The 12,238-nt window shown below is 36.4% G+C and overlaps 1 protein-coding gene across 3 annotated transcripts in view; it reads right to left on the reverse strand.

Moving 5' to 3' along the window:
• Window positions 1-12,238, reverse strand: part of Tanc2 (tetratricopeptide repeat, ankyrin repeat and coiled-coil containing 2) — a 347,779-nt gene that overhangs the window by 101,158 nt on the left and 234,383 nt on the right. For all 3 annotated transcript variants that reach the window (XM_052195688.1, XM_052195690.1, XM_052195689.1), the window contains one exon: window positions 10,868-10,993. In XM_052195688.1, coding sequence (XP_052051648.1) covers window positions 10,868-10,993 — 126 coding nt within the window. The remainder of the gene's footprint in view (window positions 1-10,867; window positions 10,994-12,238) is intronic.

Below are 12,238 nucleotides of genomic sequence, written 5' to 3' on the forward strand. Positions count from 1 at the left end.
ATAATTGTCACCTTCTTGCAAACCACTTTGGATTCCCTCAGTGTATGCCTCTTTTCAATGTAAATCATGCTTGTGGCAACAAAGGAACTATTTCTAGGAACATTCTCTTATAGGCTCATCACTATTTGTAATTATATATTTATGTCATAGAAAAAAATCTGTTTTTTTAAAGGCAAGGATAAACCTTAAAAAAAAAAAAAGCAAGAAAGGAAAACCAAATAAGCCCAAGATTTACTAAAGTTAACAAATCTGATCATCCAAATGTAAATAAGAACAGCCAAAGTGGGGAGGAGGCACAATGAAAAGTTGGGACATGAGCGCTCTAAATGGCTTCTGACTAAAGTATACTTATTCATGGAAAATACCATGAGTCACCTGAAACAAAGTCCTTTACAGGACTGGCAGAAGAAAGGCTGTCCACGGGCTGGAGAGATGGCTCAGCGGATAAGAGCACCGACTGTTCTTCCAGAAGTCTTGAGTTCAAATCCCAGCAACCACATGGTGGCTCACAACCATCTGTAATGCTATCCAATGCCCTCTTCTGGTGTGTCTGAAGACAGCTACAGTGTACTCACATACATAAAATAAATAAATCTTTTAAAAAAATGAAAGCCTGTCCATAATGTAGACAGGATCTGGTACAAATAAAAGTACAACTGTGCTAGATTGAATCCTTCCACAAGGAATGTGAAGTCTAGCTTGGAAGCACCTCTGTTCCTCAGAGTAAACGATAATTTCTGGCTCATCCCTGGGGCTCTTGCCATGCATATAATTCTTTACACAAAAGCAAGAGACAAAACATCTATGTTTTAAACAAAACTTGAAAATATTACTGACATACACATACCCAAAAGGCTTGTTTATTTAGACACAGTTTTTCTAGGTAGTTCAGGCCTGACATGGAACTTGCAATCCTCCTTCAACAGCCTCCCAAGTACAGGAATTTTGGGGGTGAGTATGCCAACATGCAGTTTAGTTTTTCTCATTAAAAAAAAAATTAAAAAACTTTATAAGATGATGATGATGATAAAGATGATGATGATGATGATGATGATGATGATGTGTGTGTGTGTGTGCACACACTTGTGCACAGCACGTGCATGTGTGTGAGATTTTAGGTATATATATTCAATGGCACACTGGTTATGGTTTATTTATTCTTAAGAAATATTTAAGGCTAGGGAGAGATGGCTCAGCAGGTAAAAGACAGTTGTCACCAAATCTCATGATTTGAGTTTGATCTCTAGGACCGTTGTGGTGGAAGGAAATGACTCTGGCAGGTTTCCTCTGATCTTTGTGCACACACACACATATACATACATACATATACACACACATACATATACATATATATACAGTACATAAGAGAAAGATAAAAAAAAAAAGGGAGAACTATTTAACCAAGGCAGGGGATCGCTTGTCTGCTGAGTTTCCATACGGGCTGATTAACTGGGAAGAGTCAAGCCCTGCTTGTTCTGGGTCCTCAGCAAAAGAATACTGGACAGGAAATAAATCTTTGAATATGCAAAACAATTTGAATCAGGTCCTATAAAAATAGCATAAAGACAATGGTCTGAAAAATGTTTATGCTAGATAAATCTTGTTAAAAAGAAAAAAAAAAACAGAAGAGAAACAGCTCTTGGACAAGCAGGAAAACCTAGCAGAATGGGTAAAATGGTGTGGACTCAGGACTGAGGTGCTTCAGTTTGGATCTGTCTGTTACTATCTGTGGCCTAGTAACTTACGTTAACAATTTGTCAGCTTTATCATCTTTATGTAAGATAAACAGCATCATTGTGGAGAATAGGTGTAATTGTTTAGGGCAGTGTCTAACTGCAATCACTCCCAATATCATGAACTAAAACAGACATTTAGTGAATCCACCTAATCATCTCTCCCACAGACACTTCATTAAAAACAAACAAACAAAAAGAATACTGAGAACATACTGGCTCTTTCCAGGCCTTCTTCCCGTTGAGGTTTCTGTGTTATCTTTCTTCTTTCTTTGACTATCATCTTTTTCAAAGAACCACTTAGCAATCTTCCTTCACAGCAATAACTCAGAGCCTGGCTTCTACCCACATTACTATGCTGAAATTATTTTGGTAACACCACTGATATCTTTTGTTAAGTGACTTATTTTCTATTTTATGCTTCACATTGTTTATGATTTCACACTGTTATGATTTCACATTGTTAAAACAATCCCTAACTCTTGACGGGGTGGGTCTTCTTTTATGTCTACCCCTAAAATACTAAAATTCTCAGTTTACATATTATTGCCCCCACATCTCAGTGGGGTAGATTAAAGTCTGTCACAGCTTTTTAAGTGATGATAGTTCTCAAGGTTATATTTTTATTCTAGACCTTATCCTAAAGTCTTGTGTAACACTTTCAACAACTCATGACCATTATCCATGTGCTGTGCCTAGTGGTAAAGGTCTGTTGATCCAGCTACTCTCTGGGAGGCTATGCCAGGAAGATTACTATTTCAAGGCTTTCCTGGGCTAGTGAGTTTAATGCTGGCTGACAACTTAATGAGACCCGGCGTCAGATAAAAAGTGGTTCAGGGCTGTAGCTAGAACTGGGTGGTTTGACTAGCACATTGGAAGCTCTAGGTTCAACATCCGCTACCTGGGGGAAAATAACTCATCTACTTGGATATTTAACAGAAATCCCCAACTTAGAAAATTTCACTAAGATTATTTTACTTCCTTGAGCAGTGAGTTTCTTGATTACCATTTGTTTATACAGGTAGTAAAGTATCACTATGTGTTCTATCTTCTAAGACAAAAACTTGGGCTGTATCTAGGATTTCTTCCTGCTTCATTCAATAATTAGTCACAGTGTTTTAAATTTTTTAAAGACAGGGAATTATATATTACTATGTAGCTAAGGATGACCCTAAACCTCTGATCTTCCTGCCTCTGTTCATGTGCTAGGAATCACACCCAGGGCATGCTGAGTAGGCACTCTACCAACCGAGCTATATCCCCAGTCCCTAACATTGGTCTTACAGGAAAATATTTTTTTAAAAACCAATCTAGAATCACTCTTGATTGGAATTCTCAGGAAGAGAACAAGGTTTATTAGACAATAATGAAAGAAACAAGGAAAACCCAGTTCCTGGAAAGGCTATGACTTTCTATATACTTCATCAAATTTAGTACCTAATATATAGGGAAAATATAAAAAGTAATCTTAAAAATGAGAAAGATTTATAACATATGTATATAACTGTTAACTCGGAGTTTTGTATTCTTAGACTGTTGGCACTGAGAATGAGACATACTTGTTTTAGATATATCAAAACTAGTTATCTAATTACTTGAAATTTAAGAGTAACATTTCTAAGTGAACTTTTATTAAAGAAATTTTATAATGAAATTTTGCAAATGAAATTTCCAGTTCTATAATTTTATTAGAACCTTGGAAAATTATTCCATAAAAATATTTCACATATAAATGTTAAATTAATTTAATGAATTCAAAAGTGTTGCAAAGACATTAGCCAAGTGAATTTATTAACATGGTTACTTCAATTGATTTTTTTTTTATACTTTTGAGAAATCTTAATCTGAAAGTTGATTTTTCAAGTCAAATTCAGTTGAAAACATCTGTTATAAAACCTTTTTATGTATTAGCTCTTTGAGTTTTCTAATGGTAAGATTTAGTAATTTACCAAGTAAGACTGGTTTATATAAAAATGAGACCTGTGTGTAAGCAGAATCACCTTAGTGATTAGTTAGCAAAGCAAAGCAAAGCAAAGCAAAGCAAAGCAAAGCAAAGCAAAGCAAAGCAAAGCAAAGCAAAGCAAAGCAAAGCAAAGCAAAGCAAAGCAAAGCAAAGCAAAGCAAAGCAAAGCAAAGCAAAGCAAAGCAAACCAAAAGCACAAGGTCAGTCAGACAGCTAAGTGGGTGAAGGCACTTTCTGCCAAGCCTGATAGCCTGAGCTTGGTCCCTAGGACACACAGTGAAAGGAGAGAACAGACTTCTGTAAGCTGTCTCATCTCCACATGCATGATATAGCACATTATCTTGACAAAATAAGTAAAATGTAATAAAACTTAAAATACCATGGCCAGACTATTCAAATAAAGCGGTCTAGTTTTTATCAGATGCTAAAATAAATTCAACTTAAATCATGAATTTTCAAATTTTAAGGCACTTTGTAGAAGAGTTGTCTATGGGGAAAGAGAGATCTCATACAACTAGAACGTATGATTTGCTATCTAACAGTCACATGCTGGCATTTTTGTGAATGTAAGCTTCTAGTTTTTGAATTTATTTAAGAAAGACATTTAATGTTGCTTATAAAAATAATAAACAACAGCGATTAAAAATTCTGATGGAAATATTCCCTTGTAATGTGCCGGTCAGCTAGGCAATGGTCAGGATGACTCAGCAAGCTCAGGGCTGCATGACTCAACGCTGACAAAACAGCATCAGCTTCATGACACATATCTTAGTCAGCTTCATAAAGAGTTCATCGTTTCAGAAATGTGAGACTCATACATACTGTGATGTACTCATTTTATTTAATGAAAATTATTGCTTTGAATGCAGGATTTCAAAGCCAACTTAACCATTGCAGGGCCAGTTTTACAAAACTTGTGCCAATAAACCAGACAACCATTTTCACACCTGCCCTCTATTCTAGTGTTTACCAATGCAGCAATTCACTAAACAGAAAGTCTCTAAATGTCTGTATGGAATGAGATTTAGTAAAGGAACCAATGGTTATTGAGAAATGAAGTTAGTAATGTGTAATCTCTTCAAGTAAAACAGTATTATAATTTAACAACAGGCAGATTAGGGCCCTATCACTAATAATTATTCACTAATTCACTACAAGTAGCTCTTACCTGAAATCCCTATGAGAGCATTCATAGTGTGTATTAACTCCTTGGTTCCTTTTTAATGTTCTATCATACAATGTATTACTTTTACCTGCAAAAACCAATTTACCTTTTTTCTCTCTCAATAGTTTTTGTCTTTTCTATGGCATGAAAGACTTACTTCACTGAGGTGAAGAGATGTTTCAGTGTACTTTTAGCAGAACGCCATGATAACAATGCAATGTTAATTAAATAAAAAAATTGAACTTTTAAAGTAATTATGAAACATTCAGTTAAAAAGTTTATAAAGCTAATTCAATTTACTATTCTTTAAAGGCAGACATTAAGGGCTGGCCAACAGTTATGTTCCCTGCACTAGAATACACATTTATGACTATATAAGAAGTAGTATGACTACTGATGACAGCTAGCAATCTGCTACCTTGCTGCAAAGGAACTTTATGGTGTACTTATGTGACTTCCTTCTCTCTATTGTTGGGCAGAGTTTCTGGAAACATCAATTTTTGGTAGAACAGTTGGTCAGAACAGCTGTATTGAAAAAGAAAAGGGCTTTTCACTGATGAAGGCAATGCTAAAATATGTAACTTGATGATCCAAAAATTCTAGCTCAGATATTACCCTAATAACTTTTGTCTCAGTAGTCAAAAGGCAAGCAATATTATGATTCAACAATTCAATTATTGTTAAGGTAAATTTGAAATGAACTACTCATAAACCATGCTCATAAACAACTTCTAAGATCTAAAAGCTCTCGAAATATTCCCCCATTTGCATTTCTGTAAACAGACTATATAGTCCATGAGACATAATACTTATTTTCAACTACAATGATATTCTTTATATTGCTTATTGAAGTGTCTGGTGACCCTTGGGGGTTTCCAAAACTTTTTTCGTTACCATTAAAACTGAAGTTATTGTTACAACACTAAGAGGTTATTTTCTTTTCACCAATTTAGTCTTTCACAATTAACTATGTAGTAGAATTTTCCACACCCTTTTAACATATAAAAAAGACCTTTTATTTTTAAGATGAATAAACACTTATTTTATTTAATGAGTGTGAGGTTTTTTTTTTCTTGCATGTATATATGTGCACCATGTGTATTCCTGGTGCCTGCAAGAGGTCAGAAGAGCGTGTTGGAGTTATGGATGGTGGTGAGCTACCACATGGGTGCTTAGGAACAAGAGCAGTAAGTGTATTTCCAAAAGCCATCTTTCTAGCCCTGAATAAACAGGTATTTAAAAGACCTCTATTATTTAAAAAAACCCTACTATTATATTTAAAAGCTGAAACTAGTACTTGACATATTAGTTTATAAAATGGTAAGTAACACCTCAAGTCATATAAATAAAAGGGTTTTTTTAATTGGGTATTTTCTTTATTTATATTTCAAATGTTATCCTCTTTCCTGGTTACCTCCTGAACCCCTTATTTCATTTCCCCGGCCCCTGCTTCTATGAGGGTGTTCTCCCACCCACCCACCTGCTCCTGCCTCCCCGCCCTTGCATTCCCCTTCACTGGGGCATTGAGCCTTCATATGACCAAGGGCTTCTTTTCCCATTGATGCCTGACAAAGCCATCCTCTGCTACATATGTGGCTGAAGCCATGAGTCCCTCCATGTGTACTCTTTGGTTAGTGGTTTAGTTCTTGGGAGTTTGGGTTGGTTGATATTGTTGTTCTTCCTATGGGGTTTCTAACTCCTTCAGCTCCTTTAGTTCTTTCCATAACTCCTCCATTGGGGACCCTGTACTCAGCTCAATGGTTGGCTATGAGTATCTGCCTCTGTATTTGTCAGGCTCTGGCACAGCCTCTCAGGAGACAGCTATATCAGGCTCCTGTCAGCATGCACTTCTTGGCATCTACAATAGTGTCTGTGTTTGGTGACTGACTGTATATGGGATGGATCCCCTGGTGAGGTAGTCTCTGGATGGCCTTTGCTTCAGTCTCTGCTTCATCCTTTGTCTCCATATTTGCTCCCATGAATATTTTGATACCTCTTCTAAGAAGAACCAAAGCACCCACACTTTAGTCTTCCTTCTTCTTGAGCTTCATGTGGTCTGTAAATTGTATATTGGGTATTCCAAGCATTTGGGCTAATATCCACTTATCAGTGAGTGTAAACCATGTGTGTTCTTTTGTGATTGGGTTATCTCACCCAGGATATTTTCTAGCTCCATCCATTTGTCTAAGAATTTCATGAAGTCATTGTTTTTAATAGCTGAGTAGTTCTCCATTGTATAAATGTACCATGTTTTCTGTATCCATTCCTCTGTTGAAGAACATCTGGGTTGTTCTTTCCAGCTTCTGGCTGTTATAAATAAGGCTGCTATGAACATGTATGTGTTCTTGTTATATGCTGGAGCATTGTTTGGGTATATGCCCAGCTTTTTAGAATCCTAAATAATGTAAGAACATAGCCCTATGAGTATGCACAGTGAACATATTTCAGGCAGTTTTAATACTTGAAATCAGTTGGTCAATACAATTAGTTACCACTGGATACACTGTAGGTGCATAGTCAATACATACATTTTTAAATATTCAGCATTATATAGTATTAGAATTGTTGCTAAAAAAAATCTATTTCTGGTTGGAGAGCTGGCCCAGTGGCTAAGAGTGTTTGCTGATATTGCAGAGGACTAGACTTCAGTTCTGAGCACCCATGTTGAGCAGCTCACAATCTCCAGTAATTTCAGCTTTAGGGCATCTGAAACCTTTTGTTGGCCTCAGTGGACACCTGCATACATGCACACCTACATCCACACTCACATATATACACAGAAAACAAAGTCCTGTTACATGAGAATGTAGCTCAGTGGCATGTGTAAAGCTCTAGGCTGACGTTTCAGAACAGCTAGACCAAAACAAACAAAACAAAACAAAATATATTTCATAAAACTTAAGTAATATTTTAAAATACAAGCACACACACACTGTGTGTGTGTGTGTGTGTGTGTCTGTCTGTCTGTCTGTCTATGTGCCTCAATGAGCAGGTGGGGGTAAGAGGTAGCATGTAGGAGTTAGTTCTCTTCATCCAACCTGTGGGTCCCCAGGATTAAAATCAGGTCTTCAGACCTGGGGCAAGTGCCTTTATCTGCTGAGCCAACTCACTGGCCTCTAGAAATACATAATACTGAAATCATCTTCAATCATTTTACTTTTTGGAGAGCACAAGATGATTTTACTTCAACTATAATTAGGAAAACATTTCAAACTGAAATCTGACTGTAATTTGTATGTTTAGGATGATGAATGTCAGGAAAATAATCTGATTATGAACCTAAAGGAACATGAAAAGTTATACATATAGTAATCCTAAGTTATAAAGGATTGCTAAGACTGTCTATAGTCTAAGTTATGTTTGCTTTCTTTTCTTATCAATGTCCTTCATTTCGTATTGTAAGCCATTCACTTTCTTTGTAAACAGTAATCAAGATTACATGTTATTTTTTGAGCCTGATTATTTTCCAGAGTCTCTACCTGAGTATGCTAATTTTGGAGTAATGAATTAAAGTATGCTAATTTTAGAAGGCCAAACTACTAAGTAAACACCCAGTCTCTTCTGGATCAAAACACTCATCTGGAAAGCATGCTCTAATTGTTTGCTCAGTGTAAACCTCTTGAGCAACAGAGACAACCTGAAGAGAATGAAACACAATACAGCATCTTCACTAATGGGAAATGCCCAGCTTGAGTACTAATGTACATTTTTTGAAGGAGTATTAAATTAGTATCATTAGAAACACATTTTTTTCAGGCCTATTTAAAAAAATAGATATACTTTGGGAAAAAAAATCTATGGAAGTACTTTCATTATCTGAATCTTCAGGCTAAAGCTAAATAAAAAAAAAACTTGGGTCTGGAGAAATGGCGCAGTGGTTAAGAGCACTGACTGCTCTTCTGAAGGTCCTGAGTTCAAGTCCCAGCAACCACATGGTGGCTCACAACCATCCATAAAGAGATCTGACACCCCCTTCTGGTGTGTCTGAAGACAGCTACAGTGTACTTAGATACAATAATAAATAAAATCTTAAAAAAAAAAACTTTGTTATAATCAAGATGTAACTGCTATCTCTGTGTAAATATCAACATCACCAGAATTGATATTCTCTTGTATCATCAAAATTGTATTAAATCTTTATATACCAGAAGCATGTATGTGATATCAAATAGCAGTGGGACTCAATATTAAAGAGGCCCTAAATTAGTAGAACTTAAATGTGTCATTTTTTCTATGTAGAATAACGACTATAATTAGACTAGAAATACAAAACACTGTTATGTCTTCCAGTAATAAAATACAAAGTCATGTCAATGTAGCAGATCTGCAAACAAATCTGAAGGTCTAGACAGGTCTGCAGTTTTATTCAATTTTATTTAATATTCCTGTGTATTGTGGTCCTGGACCAAGAAATTATTTAGTCTTCTCATCAAATCTATTTAAGCTTTGGCTATTAACAGTCTAAAGTAGTGCTTGACATAATTCCATTGTCTTTTCGAAAAACTGTTCCCTATACTTATTTATTAATTCAGCGTGTGTATGCATGGGTGGAGGTCAGAGCACAACTTTTGAGAGCCAGCTCTCCTACCACGTGGGTCTGGAGAATCAAGCTCAGGTTGTCAAACTTGGTAGCAAGCGCCCTTAATCTGCTAGGTCATTTTGCCTTGCTGGCCCATAATTCCATTTTCTAGAGGGGAAGTAAAAAACTAAATATATTAAGCAACTAGTATATGATAAACTATAGAAATGATAAATAGTATGGAGAAAGGTTAGGAACCAAACTAAGAGATTACTGACTATTGTTAATGTGACTGTGGTAACATATAGTGATACAATCAATCATTTTATGTTTCCATTCGCTTTTGAAAAGCCTTGAGGAACATGGTTTCCAGAATGGGCATTAGGCATGAGTAAGTTCTTTCCTGTGTGAGTAATGCATGGCTTAGGGAAGGACATAGGATAAAAGAGGAAAGCAAAAACAATATGAAAATAAGCTATAAAATAAAAAACATGAGCTATAGATTTCTAGGTATCAGAGGAATGCTATGTGTTAAAAGCTATCAGAGAAGGTTCATTTGAGCAGAGGCACAGAGAGCAACAGTCCTCAATGAGACTATTCTGATAACTAAACGAAAGAAAAGACTATGCTCCTCTTTAAGGGACCGCAGAGAAGAGTTTCCTGTAATGGTTAATCTTCATGATATCAACCTGAAGGGATTCAGAAACACCATGGAAACACCTTTGTGGAGTGTCCATGAAGATATTCCAAGAAAGACCTAATTGAGGAGAGAAGACCCACCCTGAATGTGGACAACACTGTCCTATGGGTTGGGGTCCTGCACTGATTACAGAGCAGAGTGTGAGTTTGAGCATGGGCATTCCTGCCTGTTTCCTGACCATGGATGAGTGATCAGCTGCTTGCACTCCTTCCTTGCTATGATGAAGTAAAGCCTCCAACGTGAGCTACAACAGCTATTACATCCTTCAGTTGCTGTGTATCCTGCCACAAGAGGGAGGGAAGTAAGTAAGAGAGTGCAGGAGGGACTGAAAGGATGTTGGTTAGCTGTTGCCAGCACTGTCTGAAATACCAAGAAAATAAGTGTGTTATATGTTACTAGAAACAGTCAGTAGATTAAAAACAAGAGAAATTCTATAGTGAAATACAGATATAGTTCACCTCCAATACGGTCAGGGCTGATGTTGCTCAACAGTTACCTCAGGCTTTTCTTTCACCAGTATTTGCTCTTTTCCATTTGGTTTATTTTTTCTTTCTTTCTTTCTTTCTTTCTTTCTTTCTTTCTTTCTTTCTTTCTTTCTTTCTTTCTTTCTTTCTTTCTTTCTTTCTCGACATGTTTTTTACAAGAACATCTATTTGTGGATCTGTCTAGTTACATATTAAAGTAGATCATCTCACTCCTTAAAAGGAAGATCAAGCTTGGGGATAGGAGAAAAAGAACTTTTTAAAAAACCATTTTTTGCCCACCCCTCAGCCCTCTGTATTCTGACCTCTGAGATCCTGCTGTGTGCGAGCACCGCTCAGGCTCTGTCTTGGCATCCTAAGGGATGTCCTCAAAGGAGTGTGTCTCTGCTCATCCAGGTAAGCAAGATCCTCCAAGTGGGCAGAGCTGGTGGCTAACAGGACAGAAAGCGTTTAGTTACCATGTGAAAGTTTAGAAAACTTTTATTTAGTTGCTGTATAGCATACCTTTGAATCAAGGCTTACACGAGCAGAAACCTCCTCCCCAGACAATATATAATTCATTTGTTCTGTCTTTACAAAACCAGATCTTTTAAACAATTAAATTTCATTCCACCTGATTCTTTCAGATAGAACATCACAGATCTGAGGTTCTATAACATTAACAGAGAAATATATTTCTTATTCAAATAGATGAACAGAAACAAATTATTAAAGTCTAAAATTATCATTAAGTTGTAGATAATAGTATAAACAATTTAATATTTTAAAACAAGTGTCCAGTCTAATATGAAATGCTATTTTGCTTTTAAATGTCTGACTCATGAAAATTACAATAGAAGAAATAAAAGGGAAATTTCTTGATGTTGCTAAACGGAACAGACGAACTTCTAAAAATTAAAAGGGAAATAAAACATTGTTTATATGAACGTTTCAGCTTGAAAGAAATATTTGAGTATTGGTTTTATTCTGTAAAATACAGTTATCAACTTATCACTGAAGATTGGTATAAATATGGCAAAAGAGAAGAAAGCCCAAGGCTTACCTTTTCATGATTGTGGAGCCTCATATTTTTACCTATGAGTAAAATTCCTACACAGTACTTTTTATGTGAGAAATTCTACTACATGTGAGATTTTCAGAAGATAATGTGTTATAGTTAGTTTCTTGTCAGCTTGACATAAGTTAGATTACTTTGGGAAGAGAAACCTCAATTGAGAAAATTCCCTCATTAGATTGCCTAGAGGCAAACCTGTGAGTATTTTCTTGATTAGTAATTGGTATGGGAGGACCCGCCCACTGTGAGGTGTGCCACCCCTGGGCAGGTGGCCCTGGGTGGTGCATAAGAGAATAAACTGAGCAGGCTACGAAGAACAAAGCAAGGAACAGTCCTCTAGGGCTCCTGCTCTGACTTCGCTTAGTAATGGACTGTGTGACCTGAGAGTTCTAAGATGAAAGAAAACCTCTCCTCCTCAAGCTGCTTTTGGTTATGGTGCAATGGAAATCCAACTAAGACAGATGACATGGTTGTTTGCCCAGAAAGCTTTACAAGCCACTTTTGCTACCATAATATATCTCCTTACTATACATGAACAAAAGAAGAAGCAAAAAAGGGGTAGAGAAAACAGCCTAGAATTCTCCCAGTGTAGGGAAACAAGTCCCTACACTGGGAGAAAGTA

The sequence above is a fragment of the Apodemus sylvaticus genome, chromosome 10, assembly GCF_947179515.1.
Source record: "Apodemus sylvaticus chromosome 10, mApoSyl1.1, whole genome shotgun sequence".
In the NCBI taxonomy this organism is placed as follows: domain Eukaryota; kingdom Metazoa; phylum Chordata; class Mammalia; order Rodentia; family Muridae; genus Apodemus; species Apodemus sylvaticus.